Source organism: Centruroides sculpturatus, unplaced genomic scaffold (assembly GCF_000671375.1).
Source record: "Centruroides sculpturatus isolate CEXI.00-Female unplaced genomic scaffold, Cexi_2.0 scaffold937, whole genome shotgun sequence".
In the NCBI taxonomy this organism is placed as follows: domain Eukaryota; kingdom Metazoa; phylum Arthropoda; class Arachnida; order Scorpiones; family Buthidae; genus Centruroides; species Centruroides sculpturatus.
The window spans coordinates 231026-254377 of record NW_019385362.1 but is presented as its reverse complement, the minus strand read 5'-3'; the positions used below and the strand labels follow the sequence as shown (position 1 = coordinate 254377).

At 50.1% G+C, this 23352-nt stretch overlaps 2 protein-coding genes and 1 pseudogene across 3 annotated transcripts; 2 read left to right on the top strand and 1 right to left on the bottom strand.

The window, feature by feature from the left end:
- Nucleotides 1–5918: 5918 nt before the first annotated feature.
- LOC111638127 lies at nucleotides 5919–7434 on the top strand. Of its 2 annotated transcripts, XM_023383769.1 has the most exons (3): nucleotides 5919–6589; nucleotides 6730–6926; nucleotides 6996–7434. In XM_023383769.1, the coding sequence occupies exons 1-3, from the start codon at nucleotides 6529–6531 to the stop codon at nucleotides 7236–7238; spliced, it is 501 nt and encodes a 166-aa protein (XP_023239537.1). In that variant the 5' UTR covers nucleotides 5919–6528; the 3' UTR covers nucleotides 7239–7434. The 2 variants fall into 2 exon arrangements, with proteins under 2 accessions (XP_023239537.1, XP_023239536.1); XM_023383768.1 differs by having other exon boundaries at nucleotides 6730–7434.
- A 213-nt stretch (nucleotides 7435–7647) lies between these two features.
- On the top strand, nucleotides 7648–8136 carry LOC111638128. Its single transcript, XM_023383770.1, has 2 exons — nucleotides 7648–7705; nucleotides 7773–8136. Exons 1-2 carry the CDS (start codon nucleotides 7676–7678, stop codon nucleotides 8079–8081), a joined length of 339 nt encoding a protein of 112 aa, XP_023239538.1. The 5' UTR covers nucleotides 7648–7675; the 3' UTR covers nucleotides 8082–8136.
- A 101-nt stretch (nucleotides 8137–8237) lies between these two features.
- LOC111638125 lies at nucleotides 8238–15264 on the bottom strand (annotated as a pseudogene).
- Between the last annotated feature and the right edge of the window lie 8088 nt (nucleotides 15265–23352).

Below are 23352 nucleotides of genomic sequence, written 5' to 3'. Positions count from 1 at the left end.
TCCTAATTTATACTGGCATCGCGCCTAAGATAGTGCTATCGTCCGGGAATCGGCTCGCCGTCCGGGTGAAGTAGTAATTGTTTCATCCGAGGAAACCCTGCGAAACCTGTTGACCTTTTTTTTTGCTTGTACGGTTCATTCGCGTTCATATACACCACTAATATCCAATAGATCTATTTTAAACAGGTCGCTGCACTACCACGAACTTTTCACTGCTTGTTCCGTGACAAAACTGAATTTTGGTCTTTTAAATTGAAATACGTAAATAAGGGGAAGCCGAAATTTTCCTCCTCCCCGGGCGGCTGACATCCACGGTACGCCACTGCTCCCGGCGTTTAGCCGAGTTATAGGTCTTTAGACCTCTTAACTATGTTCCGTCAAATCCTTAAAGTTTCGTGAGCATTGCGCTTCTGTTTCGGGCCGGTTGGGTTCCGAATCGACCCTAGACCATCGCTGACGCGCAATTAACCGATTGGCCCTGGAAGTCGGCTTCTTACACGAACACGGCTTCCCTATCGTCAAATGTCACGGCGCACCACTGATACAGTCGAACAAATGATAGTGTTCGATTAGAAGACATATGCACAAAACTGTTTTTTCTTCGCACAATCGAGCTGGTGCGTAGAACAGCCGCCATATTCAGAATTCGAAATTGCCTTTGCAGCCGCTAGATGCGAGCATTTATTGGGATTGAAAATTCTGAACCGTTTAGCCTATTACCCTACTTTCCCCTAAACGCTGTTGTAAACGGCGTTTAAGTTTCTTTTCCCGTTACCACCGTACTACGGTTCCCGTCGAATGATTGAATAATTCGGGAAAAGTTCGTACCGTAAGCTTAATTCCGACGATGAGACGGAAGTTTAATAACGTTCGTACGTACGGGCGTAAGTGACCATCGACGACTTAACCGGATTAGCGTCGGCATTTTACCACCCGTCCTCCTCCCCGTTCCCGTTTTCGCCGTCTTCGTTTCGCGCCTACGGTCGAAATTCGTCCTCCCAAAGAGCATTCGAAGCGATTCTTTTAGTTTTAAAATATCTCGTACGTAATTAATTCTTTCGGAATATCGAAGGCGCGACCTTTTTAGTCGAGTTACGGACCGATGTCCGTTATTTGTAAGTAAATATAATGGGTGTCCTATCGAAGGGCGTGGGGATTGTAAAAATGCCCGTTAAATGGAAGTTTAACTGTGTTATGATTTCTCGTATACGGTTCTGACATAACTTTGGAATTGAAGAAGTTCGTAGCCAGAAAACATATGTAGAAACTAGTGTTGCGATGAATAGTACATTCGGCCAAATTATTCGGCTCGATTAACGCACGTACGAAAATTGGCGCGCAAATTGCATTATGGCAAGGGTCCCGCTCTCTATTGGCCTATTGTCACTAGCTTGGCCAATCGCGTTAATTCTCGACAGTTGTAGCGGACAGACGAGCGTCGTGGCGGTATGCGATAAATGACGATGACAAATGTGGATAACAATGAAATGACCTACACCGGAAAAAGAACAGAGAAGTGAAAATGTGAAAATAAATATGAAATTGAGTCGATAACTTAATCGAACGAGTCGAAGCAGCTTATTGGCGCGAAATTCGCGGCCGTCGATGCCAAACAATTGTTGTCATAGACTTCGAAAGTTTAATGCTTGTACAGGGCCGGATTAATCCACTTTGGGGCCCTAGACATTTTCTTCTTCCGGGTACCCTCCCGGCTCTTTCAATTAATAAATCTTGTTACTATTATTTCTATTAAATTTCATACGGACACTGCAGCTGCTTTATAAAAAATAAAAGTGAAATTATTTAACAATATTTCACAGGATTCAAGAATACATATAGTTAATATTATTCTTATCGCTATAAAAATAATTCTAAATTATTGGGAATTTTCTTTTACTTTCAATTAGAAGAAACATAAGAATACGAGGGTTTGTTCAAAAAGTTCCTGAACTTTATTTATTACAAAAAATACTTCACATACTTCACATATTTGTCAGGGTCCCCTTCAAAGTAGTCTCCTCCGCAACGTATACACTTATTTCAACGGTGTTTCCACTTTTTGAAACAGTCGTGGATCGCTTTTTCCGGAATGCTCGTAAGCTCCTCCGTCGTTTTTTCTATCTCTGGAAAGGTGGCAAATCTTTTTCCTTTGAGCGTGTTTTTTAGTTTGTTGGAGAACAGGAAAAAGTCTCTTCGTGTCAAGTCAGATGAGTAGGGGGGCGAAAAACTCACGAATTCGGAGGGACAAATGCGCCGCCGCGTTGTCGTGATGAAAAAACCACTCGCCGCTCCTCCAAAGTTCGGGCCGTTTTCGCTTGATTCTGTCTCTTAGGAGTCTCATAACACCAAGTACTACTCCGTGTTGAATGTCTGGCCTGTAGATAGGTATTTGTGATGCACAACCCCCCTTTGCATCGAAAAAACAGTCAACATCACCTTAACATTTGAGCGAACTTGTCGAGCTTTTTTGCAGCGGGGGCTGTTTCACCCACCCGTGGGAAGTTTCCGTGAAGGATTTTCGGAGTTTCACACAGAATTTCACAGAACAACGCTGCTCTTTCAAAGAGCTGATTTCCGCGGATCCGAGTTTTCGCCGAATCCCACAAACACCCCTTCACATAAACGGCAGTAACTAATCACCAAAACAAGATATCAACAAATGGGCTAAAGGAGGTTACTCGGGAGGTTTCCGCGGACACAACGCCTCCAAGCGAATTAAAAAATAACCAACTGGAGGCGCGCTATTCAAAAAGTTCGGGAACTTTTTGAACAACCCTCGTACATTTTCTTTAGATTTTAGAATTCACTATAACCATATAAAAAGCAATACTGTATATTTTTGTTTATTATATACAGTTGTCCAACAGAGAAGTAAACTATCTTATTTACAAATCTTTTCAAAATAGACAGTTTGACCGGGCCCTAGACATTTGTCTCATATGTCTATGCGATGATCCGGCCCTGCGCTTGTAACGAAAGTCACTTAGCGTGCACGGGCGAAAGCCCGGGACCGTTCGGGCTACAGAGCTGTCTCGAATGCGCGAAATCGTAACTGAGATTTATACCGACGTCCTGTCTGTCTCTTTTTTCCGTTATCGCCAGGCTATGAGTCGCGTAATTGTAAAATGGGAAATCTACGTCGAAAAGTATCGCGAGCGCGTATTACGATGTACGCGTAGGCACGAGTGGACTGGAGCGATAGAGGAAAGAGAAAGGGAAGAGCGAAGACGAGCGCTTAAAAAGAAGGATAGGCAATCGTGGCGCACCCTGGGATGCGCGACGATTCTCGAACGAATAGGTGTGTACTGTACGTGTGCTGATCGTTGTAATTATAAATTGTGAATACGTGTGACTAATACAGTAGATCCCCCTATAAGACGGTAGATACGTTCCGTTCTTTATGAATCAATTTTGTAGGAATCATAGTTTACGGACTACGGCTGTTTGAAAGGTTTTCTTTCATAAAATTAATCGATTCTAGACTAATTCGACTCAACATTTCCAAAATACGTATATTTTTTTAAAAATAATCCGTATAAACTACGTTATAAACAAAAAATTGTAGGATTACTTACCGAGTGTGTACCCTTCGACTACGCTCGTTGCTAAAGCTTAGTTTCGTTGCGGAACAGCGCATCAAATTGCGGCCGCGATTTCTGATATTATTTTTCTGCGAAAACTTCGTTGACCTTTGGAGACGTCATTAATATAAATAATTTTTATGGCCGTTAAATAAGAAATGTTTCTTTCACAAGAAATGTATAAAATTACAGTACTAAACAGACGATAGGTCGCCTAACTCGCCGTAGCGTGACGCTAGACCGCGAAAAATATATATTTAATTATAATAAAGTTACAATAAATTAAGTTAATATATAATTATATATACAGTACCTAATTTATATATAATTAATATATAAATATATGTACAGTACCTAATTTATATATAATTATATGAACAGACGATACTAAACTCAATTTATCCGACTAAACGTCCGTAGCGTGGCGCTACCGACGGCGGGTAAGTAGTTCGGCTGCCCGATGACGTTTTACGTATTATAGGAGTTATTTTTACCGTTGTTTACGGATAATTCCACAATTTTTATATGAATCATAACTATAGGAAACGGTTTTATAGGGGGATCTACTGTATTTTCTTTTTTATTCTTATAAGTTATCTGAATATATAAAATTTCTTGTCCCGACCGAGTGATTCATCATCGCCCAGAGCAAATCGCCGAACCTAAAGAGGTGTATTTTGGTACGCAGTTCGGGTACATCTGGAAAACGCGCACTAAGAAGGAATTTTTGGAAATTCCTCATGGGGAAGTGTGAGAACATTAAGGCTTAACCCGAAGAACGGCTTCTACCGTACTATTTTACATGTGATTTTTCGTTTTCAACAACGTTTAGTCTTCGTCGAGTTCTTAGGTGTATTAAATCGATAACATTTCGGACATTGTTATAAATAATTTTATAAATTTCGACTTTTTAAGCAAATGTTCGAACCATTTTAAATTCGAATTTGTTATCGCGTATCGCTTCGATTACAGAACGATCGTAAACGTTCCAGAAAATTGATCGAATCGAAAATAGTTGGTTCGATTCTCGGCGTAGGTGTTATTTAACAATTACTACGGTTGTCGGAATACGGAATATAAATGGGGTTTGGTGGCGAAATCCTGGCGGGCCGAGTCGCGGGTAACGGCTAGTAAATAGATATAAACAAACAACAATAACCCGATAACATTAAATACCGAAATGATTAATTTACTGCGTTTTTGATATTTCTTACTCCTGATTTTAGGTAATGGGTATTGGGCCCGATACCGAATAGTAACCGAATATTCGTTACGTCACTACTAGAACGTGTTTAGAGCGAGAAAATACCGTCTTTTAAGTCGTTTTATGTTTTATTTTCTTGGCCACTCCTTATAATCTTACGAGTTAAGAGCATTCCCTTCTAAACACTGCCGTATTTATTTTGGTGGAAAATTATGTCTGTCCAGAATTTTTACATTCGTTTTAACTAATAGTAAATACGAATAAAGCATTGGTAATTTGTAAGTGGCTGTCCGTAAATTACTTTGGGAGTTTTCTGGAAATTTTTACTCCTTTTTTTCTCCCGGGATGGGTTACTCCCTCCCCTCTTCGGACGTCCGACAAAAGTCGGCCCCCCTTAAAACCTCTATGGCTTTATATTTTGACAGATACGGTAAGTAGAAACGAAATATATTTATTTCAAAATTTCTGGTATGATAAAATGCGCAAAGTGTATAAAATTTAGTGTTTGGTGAAATTTGACGTAACGATTAAGAGGCGCGGGGAGGACGTCCATCGTAGCTCGCCCCGTCCCCCCGTCGTCCGACTGGCGCGGACGGCCCCTATTTACCGCCAGAAAATACCACTCAGCCAATTCCGGCTACGGGCGCCGTTTGCCGCAGCGGCAGGATTTACGACTAACGCCGGGTGGGAGTGTAGACGCCGGTGGCTACCGATTACGGGCGATTTTAACACGGTATAAAGTTAATGGTAATAAATAAATAAAATTGCGCGCGGCGTTAGGAGATTTTATAAAAGTTGGCTACATTTTTATTATTATAGAAGGACGAGACTGGATTTCGATACGAGTTTAAATCAAACGCCGCCGTGCCAATTTCGTTTGTTAATTTTCACCCCTTCCGAGATAATAGGAAATGGCCGCTAACAGGAATGCCCGCAATATTTTTATTCGCCGTTGGATTTTATCCGTAGCCGCAAAAGGCCGCTCGAAACGTGGCGCTTTTCATCCAATTTCTTTTACGGTATATTTTTAATTATAAACCAAATGGTATGCGGCGCCATCTGTTATCGGATGGTGTTATAAAAATGTTGTAAATTATGGCGAAATAGCGAAAAACTTCATTTTAAGGCTACAGACGAGTTTTAAAAATTTCGTAAACGCTAACGAGCCAGACGTGGGTTAAGTCGAGGGCTTCTTCGTTTTTATCTCTTTGCCGGATATTAACCGACCTACCGTGCGGTACGTATTGGGCCTTTTTAGGCCGCCGTTACCGCCTTACTTAACGCCGACGGAAATCTCTGGCCTTATATTACCACAGTGGCCGCTTTAAAATCCCTAATACTTTAACCACGACCGTTAGGCCGGACCCTTCCCATCCGGGAATAAAAGTAATTCTCTTCTCGCGCTCGAAACTTGGCGGCCGGATGCCATTAAGATTATCCCGGGCGAAATCGATCGGAAGAGCGCGACGGAGTCCGTCCTCGGCCGTTTCCGGGCCTTTACCGGCCAAGGTCCCAGTCCCGTCGGCCTTTCCCCTATTTGCCGGCGTCTGTTTCTCTCCGCCGCGGGGGAAGCGCGGACAGAGGGGAGGAAAGACGGCCTAATTGAAAAAGAGGCGGCGGGATCGATCGAGCTACGTGACTCCGGTCCCAGTTTCGCGGAATCGCCGCGCTATTCCCCCGTGGGACCCCAACCGCTTGGTTGTTGGCTCCGGTCGAGCCCGCATTTCTTTCGTCTCGCTGGCCATGTCGGTGGCGACCGCTTCCTTCCTGCTGACCCTGGTCCTCCTCCCGTGCTGTCGGGCCCGTGAGTAGTCCTTCCTCTCCCCTCCCGTCGTCTTCCCCGCCGTCGCCGTTTGTTTTGGCCGCGGTCTCCATGGATACCGACGGCAACGGCCATCGGCGGGGCGGAGGATTCCGTCCGCGCTCACCCGCTCCGTCTTTCAGCTTCGCTGCCGTCCAGAAGAGTCCGACAGGCGGTGCTTCTGTCCCGGAGGTTGGAGTGCTACGCCTGTTCGGTGGACTTCACCCGGACCTCCTTCTCGGCCAACGACAGCTGCCTGATGCCTCCGTCCGAGTCCAACAGAAAGGCCCCCAAGAAGGACGCGCTGACCAGATGCAGTCCCAAGGCCGCCTTCTGCCAGGTGAGTTCGTTCTCTCCGCCTCCGCCGTCCGCTTCCGGTCCATCCACTCTCTCTCTCTCTCTTCCGCAGGCGGAGGTGACCAAAGTCATGGGAGTGCTGACCGGATTCGACCGTCGGTGCGCCGACGACTGCGCCGAAGCCTGCTTCGACCGGGCTCTGGGCATCCCCCGACAGGTGTGCACCTTCTGCTGTTCCGACGACGCCTCCTGCGGCACCGACAAACTGGGCCGGCGGGCCGCCGCCGCCTCCCCACCGCCTTCCTCCTTCCTCCTCCTCCTCCTGCTGCCGTCGGCCGTCCTCCCTCTACTGTGAACTTCCCGCAATAAACGGCGGTTTTTGCCTTTCGATCGAAAACCCATTTGTTTTACTCGGAACCTATTTACCCGTTACACGATTTGGCTCTTAACTGCCTCCGTCCGTCCGACACGCGATCCTTAAAAGTGCCGCCGGTCGCCCCCCCGGCGCCTTCATTCGGCATCGGGTCCCCGGGGAGCGATGAAGCGGATTCTAGACGCGGTTCGGATCCTTCTCTGGTTGTCCGCCGGAGCCAGTGGAGGTAAGTGACCCTTCGGGCGCCACCGGGGTGCGGATGGCCTTTTTTCCAACCTGTGGCAATTGCAGCGCAAAACTCCAGACGGAGCAACGACAAGTTCCCCAAGATCGAGTGTCACACCTGCTTCCTGGATCTGACGGCGGAGAGATTCAACGGCACCCACGACTGCTTCCTTCCGCAGAGGTCCAAGGACAGGATGACCACTTGTCGCGCCAAATACTGTATGGTAAATATCCGCCCGTCCCTCCGCCGCCGCCGGCCACGCCCGAGTTAAAAGGGGAAATTCTTTGCAGGCCGAGCTGACCACCATCATGGGAGTGCTGGCGGGATTCGACAGGAGATGCGCCGACCGGTGTCGAGAGATGTGCGTGGAGAGGGGCGTGGGCATCCGAAAGGAAGTGTGCACCGTCTGCTGCCAGAAAGAATCCTCCCGCCCGTCCGCATCCGTCTATTGGTACGAGAAGAGCAAGAAGAAGAAGAAGAAGAACCATCCGGTGTTCGAGTATTACACCTGCGGAACCGAAAAACTCTTCGGCTCTTCCGGACTGGTCGTCCCCCGGCCTCTACTCCTCTTTCTCTCCATCCTCCCCCTCGGCATCTGAGGCGCTTTCGCGCGCCGACTCCTTCCCTCCGAACCTTCGACGTCTTCCGGATTATCCCCCGCGTAGGAAGGAAGTGGCGAGGGTTCGGTCCCAGACATCTTCCGGTATTTAGCGGCGCGTGCGGATTGGTGTCGAGCGTTGGATAAAAGAGAAATAAAGAATCGGACCGATGTTTATTGCTTGGTCGGAAAACCGCAATTTTACACAAATATGTACAAAATGTACAAAGAGAAGCGAGTCGATCGACCCGCGTTGTTGGACGTTAAAAGAAGAGTCGTCTTCCGTCTTCGGTCCTCCGGCGTAGGAAAAAGTAGAAAAACAGTGACTAGCTGAGGTGACGGTAACATAAGTGTATATAAATGCGCGCGGGCGGAGGGAAGACCCCCCATCCTACAAACGGCTGTAGTCGTCAAAAAACCGCGGAAACAACTTGTCTCCAATAAATAGAATAAAAGGAACGACGACGGTTCTTCCCGAATAAGTTAAACGCGGAGAACCTATGGTACAAAAGTGGGCCAGCGTCTTGCGACCGCTGCTGGAGGTCGAGCCATCTGCAAGAAAATTCCGTTAGTCCGGTAGTTTGGCAGCTGGGCCGAGGCGGACAAGAAATTACCCGGTCGGGTCGAGACGGGTCCGGAAAGGAACGACGACCGAACACTCCTCCGCCGCCCTTTTCTCCGCTCTGAAAGAAAAACACAAAGGTAAATTCCTTCCCCCAAATCGTTCGGCTTCCGACTACCGGACGCTTCTCCCACGTTTTCCCATAACCCGGCAAAAGATTTCCACCCCGTCTCGGGCCCGGCATTCCAGTGACGTACGTAATTCCCGGAGTCCGATGCCGATTCTTCCCCCTTTCGACCGACGAAAGTGGCCGAAAAATGGCCGGAAACCGGGAAAATTCCGGGCTGGGACTGGATTTGGCCTTCTTTTCCGGCGGTTCGGGCGCGGACAAAGGGAAAGACGGGTGTTTGTTCACCGCGCCAGACCCACGAGATTACCCGGTACGGGAATAGGAGGAGGCCGCGCCTTCAGCCGCGGGAATGTGGCCAAACAATTTAGAAAAGAAGACGAGCCAATCTGTAATTGCCCGTTGACGTCCGGAAAGTCTTTCTCGCGAAAATGCCGGGGGCGGAAGCGTTTCTCCCCCTCCGGCCGCGTCTTATAAACGGGCGAGAAAAGAAAAGGATTACCGAAGGTCCGGGCGCGTCCGACGCCTCCCGTCCGAGAGTACCTGAAAGGGAGAAAAATTGGGGCATTTAGTGGCAGCGGTGGGAGCGGGCGGCGTTTCCGGCGGGAAGCATACGTACTCGGCTTCTATTTGCCCCAGTAGGTCTGCAGCACTCTGGTAGTCTCGTCCAGGTCCACCGACACCTTGGGCGCGGCTGAAAGACAGGTGGCGCGTTGAGTGGCCGGGGCGACTCCCGCCGGGCGAACCAAAAACAAATACTTACCCGCCACCGGCGAGACGTCTTTGCTCTCGCACCTCTTCCCTTTGTATCCGTCGGCGCAGCTGCGGAAAGAAAGGCCCGATTTTAGTTTCTCCAAACAACAAGAGGAAATAAGCGAAATACACCGACGTTTAATCGTCGGTGTATTTCGTTACGCGGAAGGAAGAGCGACCCTCCCCTCCCCTCCCCTTCGCCAACACTTCTTATTCTTCGTCTTCTTCCCCGTGGCGCCGACAAACGGGTTTTAAATCCTTCGGAGGGGATTTTGCCGGCCACCCCTTTCTAACCCTTACGCTCCGTCCGCCCCCTTTTTCCGGATCCGGTTTACCCAGAGGGGGCGGGTCCTTCCGGCGCCGCGCGTCTAACCGATACCAGATGGGCCCGTCGGAGGTCGACGCCGTCGCCTCCCACCTCTTTTCGAAGGACCGCTACGGCCGTCCATCGCCCCCGCCCGGCGCCTCTTTCGCCCCGGGGTGCCTCGACTCGACCGGGAAACTCCGCGGCCCTTTTCGGTCTCCCCTTCCTCCCACGCCTTGGCAACATCCTGCCGGAAAAAGAGGAAATTGAGCGGCGGTAATAAAGATTTGGGCGAAGGAGCGTCGAGGACCGGAAAGAATCGCCCGCTGCTCCTCTTTTCCGGGCGGAGCCGCCGGCAGATTGGAAGCGGGCCAATTTCCACTCCGGGTCCGGGTCCGGAGCGGGCGCCGACCGTCCTTCGCCCGGTCCGTCTGGCACCATCCGACCGGAAAAGGAAATTTCCTCCGGTTGTTTTCTCGGAGAAGAAACTTCCCCGGCATTCCGGGAGAAGACCCCGTCGGCGCCCGCCCTCCGTACTTACCGGACGGACGACCGAGTCGGGCCGGGAAAACCGCCGGGAGGGGAAGAAAAAACAGCACTTACTGACAGGAGAGTTCGCCGATGGACCGGAAGTAGATGCAGGTTCCCCCGTTGAGGCAGTAGTTGGTCCTCTGACACTCCTCTCCCTCGTACGGCAGGGCGGTGGCTTCTGAAAAGAAAGGCGGTGAGAAGAGGGGCGGAGGGCGGAGGAGGGAAAGAGAGAGAGAGAGACTCACGCGTTGCGGAGGCGGCGGGGGCCACCGCCACCCAGGCCGACAGGGCCACCGTCCTCCCGCTCAGCACGTTCCCGGCTCGACACTCGTACCTCCCTCCGTCGGCCGACGAGGCTCTCCGGACCAGCAGTCGACTGTCTCTCCTGCAAAGAGTCTTTCCGTCACACTCCGTTCCGCCGCCGCCCTCCGCCCGCACTCACCTTTTGTTGCGGATCCTGATCCTGTCCGAGGCTTCGATCCTCTGTCCGTCTCTGTACCACCGCACCCAGGGCACGGGGAAACCCTCCACTCGACATCGCAGGCGGATCCTCTGGTCGGGCTCCACTCGCACTCCCTTCAGACCCGCCAGTTTGGCCGGTTTGGCTGAAAACGGTAAAAGACGGCGTCATTCCTTTCTTTTCGATTCGCGCGCCGGCGCCCGAGTGGCCGGACGTTTTCCTCTTCCGGCCACCGCCGTCGCGCGCGCTAATATCCCGGGCGTTTATCTTATTACGCGGCGCGTGGAGTACAATAAGATTAAAGGCCAGACGAATCTTCCCGTCGTTCGGCCGAAAAAAGTCGGTAGGGAATTCCCCAAACCGGCGTCTCCGGGATTTACTTGGGCGCGCGGTTTCGGCTAAGGGTTAAAACCCGAGACGCTTCCCCCCACGGCGCCCCCGTCCCATCGTTTCCACAAGAGACCGAAATTCGCCTCTCGTTAAGGTCGACCGCGCGCCTCCCCGAATTTCAGACGACTCCGCCCCGGGTTAAACGGAGGTCGAGACGCCGGCCGCCTCCGCCTTTTTCCCTTTTCCCTCGGACCCTTCCGGAGTTTTCCCCCTGCTCGGGCCGATTTTCCGCCCGTCGGGTACGGTTCCGACTTTCCGCCGCTGGGAATGAGCCCGGGTCCACCCGGCCGTCTGGCGCGCGCGCCGGGACGACGCCCGCCGCCCGGACGGGCGGGGCGCCGCATTCTCCGTTCGACGACGCGGTAACGACGGGCGGAGCGGAATTCCTCGCCGTCGACCCGCTAATTTTCGGGGCGGGCCTCCGACCTGTTCTCCGGCGGTCGCCCTTTCCCGCCCGGGGAGGACGCGCGGCCAAAGACGGGATCCCCGTAGAGCCCTCTTCTTACCGACCTCCCCCGCTTTCCGGCCCGGGCGCCGAACCCGAGCGCGGACGGAGGAAAGAGAGTCGCCCGGCGGTTTGTTTAGTCTGAGCGTCGGAGGATGCGAAGACGCTGGCAAATTTGGGAAGCGCCGGACGGACTCGGCCCGAAATAAAGGAAAGCGGCGGGAGACCGTCTTCTCCCGGGGTTAAGTTCCGAAAGTCCCGTCCGATCGACGGCTCTTCCTTTCTCCCGCGGTCGGGCCCGCGGGAGAAACCAAGGGCCAATTAAAGTTTCGGGCCCGAATTTCCGGTTTCGTCGTTATCTCGGCGGACGGAGAAAGAAACGGAGGCGCCGTCTCGGGAGGACCTACGTATTACCGGAAAATATTCCGGAATCGGAAAAGACGTTTCACCCGGCAAGGCGGCAGCAAAGGCGGCCGTGTCGACGCTAACGCAGAAAAACGCGGTGGAGGGGAAGACGGCCGATCCGCCGGTGCTAAAATTTTGCAGCCAGTCCGGCCACCCGCTAAAGATGCGTCCGTTTGCCCCTTCCGTCATTTCCGCTAACGTCATTCTTTGTGGCGGGTGCGGCCGGAAAAGGCCTAACACCGCGGCCTCCGGGTTAAAATAAATATGTCGGCGGAGACGAGGAAAGAATGGGTTTTCGCCCGACTTCGGGACGTCGGTGTCGGTCGATTATTACTTCCTTCGTCTGCGGGGCGAGAAGTTGCCGGTGGTGCCGTTTTTTCGGAGAGAAAAGCCATATTTTTTCGCTTCCTCTCCGCCCGGTCCCAGTCCTTCCGGACTACGGCCGTCCGGAAAGCGTTCTTCTTTTTTCGGCTCGGCCCGCCGCCTTTCGCCGGCATGACGGAACTCTCCGCGCGGGCAGAAGTACCTTTCCCCCCTTTGCGTTTCTCCTAATTTTACGGTTTCGTAGTCCATCCAATCCTCCCGCTTCCGGTCTTTGCCGGGTTCGTCCGACCCGCACTCCTCCTTAATTAAGCGGACGGATAATCGAGACTCAATTAGTCCCGGCCGGGAAGGAAAATAGGAAATAATAGGTTAAGACTGCACTGGGTCGTCCGACTCTCGCCTTTCCGGACGCTCCGGGACGGCCGTTCTCCCGAGTTTCTTTCCGAAAGGAATGGAATAAACAGAAAGGCGGCCTTGGCCACCCCCGACGGGCCACTCGTCCCGGTTTATTCCGATTCTTTTCTCCGGCTGGGCCAAAGGCGCCGGAGCCCGCCCGGTCTCGAAACACACCAGCCAACACCCTGGTCGGTGTTTCCCTCTGCACAAACCAAACTGCCACACATTCTCCTTTCTTTCGCCGTTTCCCGGAAGCCGTCCGCCGTTTTCCCTTCTCCCGTTCCAACTTTATTTTCGGACAGAACCTTCCCACCGCTCCGGCTGTTTTCCGCTTCTGGACCGCGCGCCGGAAGTAAGGATATTCCGCAACGGGTGGCTGGCGGAAGCTTCCGCCGGGAGACGGAGATGGCGGGAAAGAACGGGTTAGTTCGGCCATCGGTGGGCCGCAGACTGCGTGGCTGCGGAGCGGAGACGGGAGGCCGTCGCCCGAGGAGGGAGGGGACGCGGTCCTCCCCGAGTCGCCGGTTCCGGCACACCCGCGCGGACCTCCCTCGACCGGTTTTTGGCCCAGCGCTCTTCTTTGGCGCGCCGACTTCCCTTCCGGCCGCCGGGCCTAATTATCGACCGGGTCCGACCGGCTTCCGCCTCCGCCGGAAGGAGGCGACCGACTCTCGTCCCCGACGACAACCACCGTCGGAAGCCGCTTCCGTCACCGGCGGCGACGACCGTTGACCCCGTTGGGGACAGACGGCGTCCGAACGCGCGGAAAGTCGGTCGCCGCGTGTGGTCCGGAGGCACCGCCGCTCCGTTCCGGTCCACGCCCGGCGCCGACCGCCGTTCCGCGCCTCCGACCACCCCGAATTTCGGAAAGCCGCCCGCCGCGACGCTACCTGTGTGGCCGCCTCCCCGGGGCAAGCGCGCTCCTTTCCGTCCGACGCCGGCAGCCGGGCCTCGCGCTTCCTCCCGCCGGGCCGACGCGACGGCGGTGGCCCGTCCACGTCCCTTTCCCCCGGGAAGCGGAGTCGTCTTCCTCTCCTCCCCCTTTCCGGCGCGGCGGCCACCGAAGAAAACCCCAGCGGCGCGGCGGGGGTCCGCCCCGCCACCGTCGATGCCGGGAGTTTATTGCCGTCGTTTCTGGGAACGGGAGGGATCGTCCCCTTCGACCCCCCGGCGTCCGGGGCCGCGACTCTACCACCCGCCTCGACGCCGCCGGCTGGAAAGGAGCGGGCGGAGGCCCCGGGACCGGAGGGGGCGGGCGAGGGAAAGGCCACCGACGTCGATTTCTTAACGGTCGGCGCGTGCAGCTGCGCCGAAACGGAAGAGAGGCGCGTCCGACCCAGCAACGGCGGACGGACGGACACTCCGTCCGTTCGGAAGCGGAATCCGAGTAGGCGGGGTCGGGGAGCAGGGGGCGGGTCCTCCCGCCGGAGGCCCGGGCGCGGGAGGAGGGTCCCGCGCTATATCGGACCGAGACAGAAATAGAAAGAGCTGCGGGGAGGCGACCGGGATCGGATTTCGCGCGAATCCACAGACGACGGAAAGCCGGTGCTGCCTCGGAAAACCTTTTCCGTTTCCGGCTGCCCGGATTTCGACCGGGAGAGGGAAACCGCTCGCACGTGCGGGAGACCGTCCTCCTCCGACGGGCGAAAACGGCCGCGCGCGCCAGAAGCGAAGGCCGGAGACGGCGCCGCCGTTTGTACTACGTCTGTCATCGACGCGTACTTCGTACCCGGGTCTTCCGTAAACACTGCCCGTCGCGCGGTCGCCATCTCGGCCACGCGCTGAGCGCGAGCCGTGGTTTTACGCTGGACGGAGGAACGGCTTTCTGCCCGGGCCGAGAGGAAGGAGGAGGAGGAGGAGGAGAGCGAATCCCGCTGCTCCGTTTGGCCCGCGGCGGAAGAGGGAAAAGAAAAGGGACTCACCGTTTCCGGGCAGGAGGACCTTGCGGACGGACCTGACGGCCTTCTTGGTCTGCGGCACGGGCCGGAAGACTGCGTCGAGACGGGGCGAAGACGCCGGTTCGGCCGCGTAGACGATGTACAGCTGATCCTTCCTGAAGTCCCCGGCTCGGACTCGCGGTCCGCAAGCGGCGTGGCGGCCGCCAAAGGCCACGGAGGCGTTGACGTACCGTCGCAGTCGGGAGTCGGAGGCGCTCTTGTGGACCTTTCGGATCCCGTAAGTGGCCACCAGTCCCCGGGCCGCCGACCCCCGGACGCCCAGCAGCGCCCCGTGGAAGACGGCGGGGGCCAGGTAGGCCTTGGAGGCCGGGTCTAGCTCGGGGGCCGCGCGGGGCAACGGACAAGCGGCGCCCTCGGACGGCCGCGGGCACCGGAACGCCGGGACCAGCAGCAGCAACAGCAGGCAGCCATCGACGCCGACCGTCCTCATGACTGCCGCCGGTTTGGCCCCGAAAGCCGATGGCGCCGTCCGGCAGACGCGCCTGGCCCGGCCGTAACACGTCGCTCGGCGACCGTCCACCCTTCTCCGTCCCCCCGACTACGTCGTGCGCCGCCGACCGCCGCGCACCTCCGCCCCTCCCTCCGCTCTCATTGGATGCTCCCGCCGCCGGCCCGGCGCGGCGGCCTTCGGCGTCCGGCCCTTCCTTTGGCGCTCCGGCCGCTGGCGCGCGGCGGAGGGGCGCCGGACGGCGTCGGGGGTGGCCTCCGACGCTTTCCCGGCGGAAACGGAAGGCCGGCGGCGCGGCCGGGGAAGAAGGCTTTCCGAGAAGGAGAAATTTATTTGTTTTTCGACTCGAATTCCCGGAAACGGAGAGTACGATCGGATTTCGACTTTCCGGAAAGGCCGCGGGGTGGGCGGCGGAAGGAGGGATTCTTTTCGGGCCCGACCCTTTCCCGGTGGCCCTCTTGGTTTCGCAACCGGGACGGGTTTCGACTTTGACCCGGCGCCGGACGGGAGCGCGACCTTCCGACGAGCGACGACGGACCTCCTCCCCCTTCCGTTATGTAATATATACAAATTAAAGTTCCCGACGAATCTGTCGTCGGCGGGAGCAGGCGCCGAGTTGCTGCGGGTGGCGGCGAAGACGGAGCGTTAAAGAAATCGACCGAGGGATTTTTAACTTTCCCGTAATCGGCGCCCGTCCTCCCGTCTCCGCTCTTTCTCCGGCGGAAACGGCACTTTTCGGTCGGCGGTGTGTCTTTCGCAGGCGCTGCCGCGGTTACACGCCGTGTTCTGTCCAAATCCCGCGTCGGGCGCCTGTCGTCGCTTCGATTTGGACCGCGTATTACGGCGTTAAAAGGGCAAATGCCCGCCGCCTCGTCCCTTATTATAAGGGCGTCGGTATTATTAAATGTGGTAAAATGGCAGAAGCCTTTTCGGGGCGGAGACGGCGGATTGCAAGCGTCGCTTCTTCCGCCTTTAACCGCCGAAATTGAATTAACGGAAATTTTCCACCCCGGGCGCGGGAGTTATTAAACTCGAAAGTGGATAAAGAAAACCGCGCTTCCTCGACGTAAAATCCGTCCGTGTCTCGGGTTTCTCCGCGTCCCGACTCGAGACGTAATAGTCCGGCCGGGTGGTTTTCTCTCTGTTATATAAGCTATATGGAAACGCCGAGCGTCATTTATAAAAGCGAAACGTTAATTGGTCGGAAGATCGATCTCTTCCGTCGTAACCGGTCGATAGCGGCGACGGAAATCGGCGGCGTAATCGGACGGATGATAAGTTCGGTACTGGAAGAGCAGAAAATAAACCCGGATTGAACGGGCTAATTCGGCAACCCGTTACATAATAAAGGAGGTTTGCCCCATCCACGTGTTCGAAAGCCAACAAATTAGTTAGTCGGTCCGTTTTTATTTACGGGGATGTTCTGGCTTTGTTCAAATTAAGTACAACCGCCGGTTTAATTTGACCGACAAGTTTCGCGCGCAGTGTGGAAAATACACTTTACCGGCGGCAAAAATACCCCTTAATTTAAGTACGCGTAAAAGGGCGGATAATTTGTTTGGCGGCCAACGAGAAAGAAGGGCCGGCCAGCCATTGGCAACTAACGGTTAAATACAAAAATTCGAATCCCGTTTCCCAGCCGAAAATCGTAAACAAAACGCGCTTTCCGCTTTATTTCCAAGACGGAATGGCATCTTTTTTTCTATCCGATCGATGCCGGTACCGAAAGGCGGACGGAGACATTTCCCAACTAATTATAAATGTGTCCGGCGCTTATCCGATTCGGGTAATTCGAAAAATTTGCCCCGTCTTTTTCCCCAGACGGTAGTCCGGGTTTCGACCATTCCTACCCGCGGAGTCGACCGCCGAAACGGTAATTATTTTCCGGGTGGTGCCGCCGGTCGTACCAACGATTAAGATATTTCTTTCGATTTTTATCCGTTGGTCTCCCTGCCGGGTAATAAATCCCGGGGGAAACGTTGGCGGATACTTCCATCCCGGTCGTCGTTCCCTATTTTCCATTTGTCCGTTCCCGTTTACCGTTTTCCCAATACGTTCGGGCCAAACCCTTACTCCTATTTATAAAACGGGGCGATAAAAAACCTTCCGTTCTTACCGTATCTACCGTTGGCCAAAATTTTGAGAATTTATTCCGTACGGAACCGTAGACGTTTCGGTTTCTCGGCCGTTGTAGACGACACCGGGAAAGTAAGGTGGTCGGTCAAAAATGACCTCCACCCGAGTCGGACTCGGGAACTGGAAACGTCGACGATAGAAAAAAGTTCTCTACGTACGCGTGTTTAATCCTATGCGGGGCACGATCTCTTTGGCCCGCTTAATCCGCGCCTTTTGTCGAAAATATCTGACATTTTGTGGGGAGTTTGGATGTTACGGGAATCGACCCTATTACATTTTCGCCGGGCCGTACGGGGCGTCGGGTGTGGTAACGCGGGTTCGGACCTAACGAAGATTTTAGTCCTTATTGGGCCGCAATTTAAAAAAAAAATTGTAGACGTATAAGCCGCCGTCCGTCTTTCCGTAATCTCGAGAAGACAGTTATATATACCAAAGACGAGACCGCGCACGGAAACCTTAGGGGCGGGAGACCCGATTAACCGATAGGAACTTCTCAGCCAAACCGGAAGTTACGTTATTTCCATGGAAACCACCCTCCGAAGGCGGTTAATACATCTCCGGCACGACTCTATCGTTAAAGGAAAAGTACGATAGGCGGAGGCCAGCCGCTACTAATTTGAGGCGGAGAACGTATATTTTGAAGGAAATAAATTAAAAATACGATTAAAACTGGCAGCCCGGCATGGTGGCAATAAACAATCGGTCGTTACCGCCTCTAATTAATCCTTTAGAAAAGTCGTCGTTTATCCCGAAAACCAAGGTTTTCGTCATTTTATAGAGGAGAAGGTGGTATTACGAACCCCATGTTCATTTTAGTGAATCGTAAACCAAGTATCGTAACTACACCCACATTTTTTGTGCGAAAAGTACCGGTAACTGTTAGACTAAATGTTCCTAATTGGATTTTTCTCTAGCCTAACTATAAGTATGGTTTTCCAAGACTTTTGTACAAAAAGTCAGAAAGTAGGCTGAGAGAAAACCGGGTGGTAATACGGAACCTTACCGCGTGTTTTCAAAAGATGATTTAATGTATCCAAAAACAAAAAAGTACAAAGAACGTTAAGTAATTAAAAAATGATATATTTTATGGCAAAAATGATTTAATAGTAGTAGTAATAGAGGAAATGTACAAAGAAGAAGCTAATCATTTACAAAAGTCACAAATATAATGCTCCTATAGTGTTAGGTATCTATTTTTTACTTTTTTCATTCACCTACCACACACTTTTACAAAAGTTAGACGGGATCCGTATTTCGCGCATCGCCGTCTCCAATTAACTTACGTCCGTCGGGACCAAAATTTAAAAAACGCCAACATGGCGCGGATGAATACGTACCCCTAAGCCTCTGCCGCGGAATACGCGCACCGGCCAACCTACAACCGCGCCATTTATATTATATCGGCATTGAAAACTTTCGAATTTCGAAAAACACAAATTTGCCGATTAAATTCGAACAACCGTTTAACCCCAGCGAAACGGGTTTCCCCCGGCTACGGATGTCTGCCTAGTTCGGTTCGGCCACAGTCCGCTACGGTTCGCCTCTATTACCGGTTCGAAATGGGCTGGTTTCGTAATACCACTTTCTCCCTATAATAACATAAAAAGTTTTTAAAATAAATGATGGTAACGGGTGGCGTCGCGCGCAACTTTAAATGTTTTTGTCGGAAAAATTACGTAATGGTTTGTGGGAACTTGCGCTAAACGACGGAAGACTTCGGACGCTTTACCGGATTATCCTTCGTACCTTACGAATAATTTGGAGAGGGCGAAATTACGGAAGTTAGTAATATCCCTTCCGGTATGGCGGCCACCGGCCGTGGGATTGGGCCCAAACGTTAACGGACCATGTAAATCCGCGGTATTATTTCCACCGTATTAGCCAACCGACGGCATCGTTTTTGGTAACCGACGCTGTAAGTAAAACGCGCGCCACCTTGGTCTTTATCCCACTAAATACGCCATCGACGTCGGACCGTCGTTTTTTATTTTATTTTTTTTTTATTTAATCATACGACCCTATGGCCTATGGTTCTTTTGACCTTTTTCAAGGGTCAAAAGAAAAATTAATGATACAAACATTTACAAAGTAAACAATCAACAAAACAACAAAAAAAAACAGAGAAGAGAAATACATAAAAAAACAAAAAAAAATACACTCAACTAATGACATGTGAATATTTTTACAGCCCGTTTAAATTGTCCGTAAGTACACAAATCTTTATATTCTTCTTTTAAGGCATTCCAATTATATATAAGTTGATAGATTGGTGCATTTCTTCCAAAACTGTGCTTAATTTTTGGTAAAATCAAATTGTTTCTCCATCGGTAGTTGTAATTAGAAGGCCTAAAATATTTATTTAATTCTTGGCTTATATAAGAATTTTTCTTGCTCATCTTTATTAGTTTAAAACCTTCCAAAAGAACTTGTTTTTTATATAAAGCTTTTATTTTATCAATTTTGATCTGGTTATAAAAAGAAGTGACAGAGGAATCATAAGGCAACTTATATAATGCTCTTATAAAGTTATTTTGTATAACTTGCAACCTATTCGATACAAAAGAAGAAGCTGTACCCCATACGGAAATACCATATCGAAGTTTAGGTTCCATGNATTAGTTTAAAACCTTCCAAAAGAACTTGTTTTTTATATAAAGCTTTTATTTTATCAATTTTGATCTGGTTATAAAAAGAAGTGACAGAGGAATCATAAGGCAACTTATGCTCTTATAAAGTTATTTTGTATAACTCGCAACCTATTCGATACAAAAGAAGAAGCTGTACCCCATACGGAAATACCATATCGAAGTTTAGGTTCCATGCAAGCGTGATACAAGCGCAAAACAGTCTCGCAGTCTTCGAATGGGAAAAATCGCTCTAACATTTTGCCAATTAAAGCGGTGGGTCGGACGTTCCCACGGAATATCCGCCACTTTTTACTTTCGGTTCGGCCTTCGCTTCCACCGCGGCCATTACATTTATATAAAAAAATCTAATGGAAAAGTTTGCCGAAACGCGCGCGGGGGTGAAAAAATCCGGCAACGGTGGCGTCACCTTATTTTTATATTATTGAGCGTAATAAATAAAATGGTGCCTGGCGCCATCTCTTACCGCGTGGCGTTATAAAGAAACTTTATACATTTTTAACTACGGTAGTTGGAAATGGGAAAAAGCTTAATTTTGAAGATAGGAAGGAGTTTTATATCTATGTATAAAATGGTAAATGTTAACGACGGCTAAAATCTGTATCCATACGCCATGGTTTCCTCCCCCTTTGGCCGGCACCGGCTACCGCGCCAAATTTCGTTTCTTAATGGTTATTAAAGAAAATCGGCACCCACGCCCTTTTTCTGGGGATTTTGGGGGCCTTTCTTTTACCGTTCGACTATGTGTCCGTCCGCCGAGATATACGGACGAAAATCTCGGTAATAAAACGTTAGCGGGCGAGTAGGCCGGAAATATATAATATTTTCGAATTTCTTTATCTTTCGTCTTTTTATCGCCGATCGACCGAAGCGAGAAGGAGCGATCGACTACGAGTTGGATGCTGAAAACTGCCTGGATATGTATTTATTAGCATTTAAAACATGTAACCCGGAAATATAAAAGCAATTTTACTTATAAAATTTAGTAATGTCACCGCCATTGATTAGACGGATGAGAGACTAAACGGAAGATCGGTATATTTGCGGATAGACAAACCGGCCAATTAAATACGAAATTTAAGTATTATAAACGATAGGGTGGCTAAAGGCCAGCTTTGGTCGGCCCGGACTCGATAATCGTCGCTTTACCCAGTTTCGGTCGGCCCGTCTCGTCCACCCTCCGACCGCGAAAATAAATTATATTTCCAAAGTAAATGAGAACGATACCAACAAAGAACAATAAGCGTACGTGTCGAAATTAAAACCTCCGAAAAACGCGTACAATCGAACATTCTTACAATAAATAAACGTAGGCGTAATGTAGTAGAAATAGCGGGTTATTTGGTTTAAAACGAAATTTTCTTTAAATCAAAAATTGTATATTTAATTGCCAATATTTAATCGGAATTATTTTACCTTAGAAATAGCGGGTTTCTTAAGGCAATTATCGCGCCGCTTTTAAATGCGATTCGACGCTTAACGTTAATTGTTTTTCTTAAGTAAAGGAGAATTATTAATTTAAATAACTATCGTCGTAACCGGCCGCTATTTTAAGGAACGACGCAAAAAATTAGGTAAAGTCTTTCCGCTTTGCCGGCGCTAAGAGGGTCTCTTTTAGCCACGAGGGACGGACCAGCCCGCCAAAGATTCTCGACGATTTTTCCGTCCGTTCGAATTCCACCCCCGTAGACCTCCTCCTCGGCAGTCTTAATTACTCTGGTAACCAGTGTAAGTTCGTTTGAAATTTTGACTAATTAACGCCGATGATATTACATTATTACCAAACAAACACAAATTGATTAAAAACATTATAAAACAAAACAATCGGTACAATAACGCAATATAGTAATCGATACAACACAATATTCTAGATCGGCCATTTGTTTTTCCGATAAGCCACAGAAAAAGTTTAAACCAAAGGAAATGCGAGTGACGAAAAATCGTTAAATTAATGGAAATTTAACACGTCCGAAACTGCGGACGTCATAATTACGGCCAGGTTCCTCCAGACGCTTTCCCGCGGCCGAAAGCCGGTGCCCGAATTCCGTCGAGTAGCGAGTAATACGCGGATTGTTTATAAACGCCACTTTAAATCGCCTGACTTTTTCCGCCGCGGAAATTTAATCGTAAGTTGGAGCGCGCGGTCAGGTAAAAAACCTTGAAAAACTTTTTCTAAATTCTCAGCAGTAATGACAATTTCTTCCGCAGCGTGGACGTACGCGACGTCGAGGCCGCGTTTCTTTACGCGGCGAAAATGACGTCACCAGCATCTATGGCCGCGTCGTAGTTTAGAAAGGCTTTCGGCTGGAGCGAAATCCATCGTTTAATTCCAGTGGCAGCCGTCGACGAACCACGATATTTAAATAAAGGGATGTAAAGAATCGAGCATTTGTCTTTCCATAAATGTCAACAAAGTGAAGAGATGGAAGATATATAATTATTTTCTTTTCTTTAGATAACTTTCGGAGTCATTTTATAAAATCCAATCCGCCTTAATATTTCCATAATACAGTGGGTGATCGGTTAACGAACATAATCCGTTCCAAGACTTTGTTCGCTATCCGAATTGTTCGTTAACCAATTATCGATTTACCATAGGTTTCTATGGGAATTTGATTGATTCGTTCTGGAGACCCCCAAAAATAAAAAAAATATATACTTTCTTACTACGTTTATTCATATGTAATAATAAAAATGCATATACAATATACACGGTCTTGTATTTTCATTAGTCATGTTTTTTCCGTTTGTGGGGGTTAAAGAATCTGTCAATATCGATTGCTTTTTTGTCTTCTTCATGATTTTTCACAAGTAATTAATAGCATTGTAATTGTAGAGATCTATAGGCCTATTGACCTTAACCTGGTTTGAATGCCATTTTAAGACCGTTGTTCTGACATCCTCCCACTTCTTCAAAAGATCTTTAATAGCAGATATCGGCATAAATCCGTATTTTCAGAAGAAAACGTAAAAAAATTGTTTCTGTCAGAAATATAAAAAGCTGGAATTACAAGGGAGAGTTATCTATATATACAGTAGAGCGTCGATTTTCCGAAAGTCAATCATCCGAAACGTCAATTATCCGAAAGAATTCCAGTCGAAAAATTTAAATTTTCGCCAGTGCTGTGGCGCTTCAATCTTTGGCTATGTCTTGGGCTACTCAAATATTTTACGTTTTTCATACTAAATTAACATCTGAAGTATAACTTTTTTATTGTTTTTATATTTTTCAATATATTTATTTTGTTTGTACAAAATAAAAAAATAATTTTTAACGATACAATAGTCTTCGTTAGGCTTAACATCGATGAAAATTCAACACGAGGTGACACGCAATGGAGAAAAATGTCAAGATGGGATAAATTACTATATTTTTTTGTACATAATC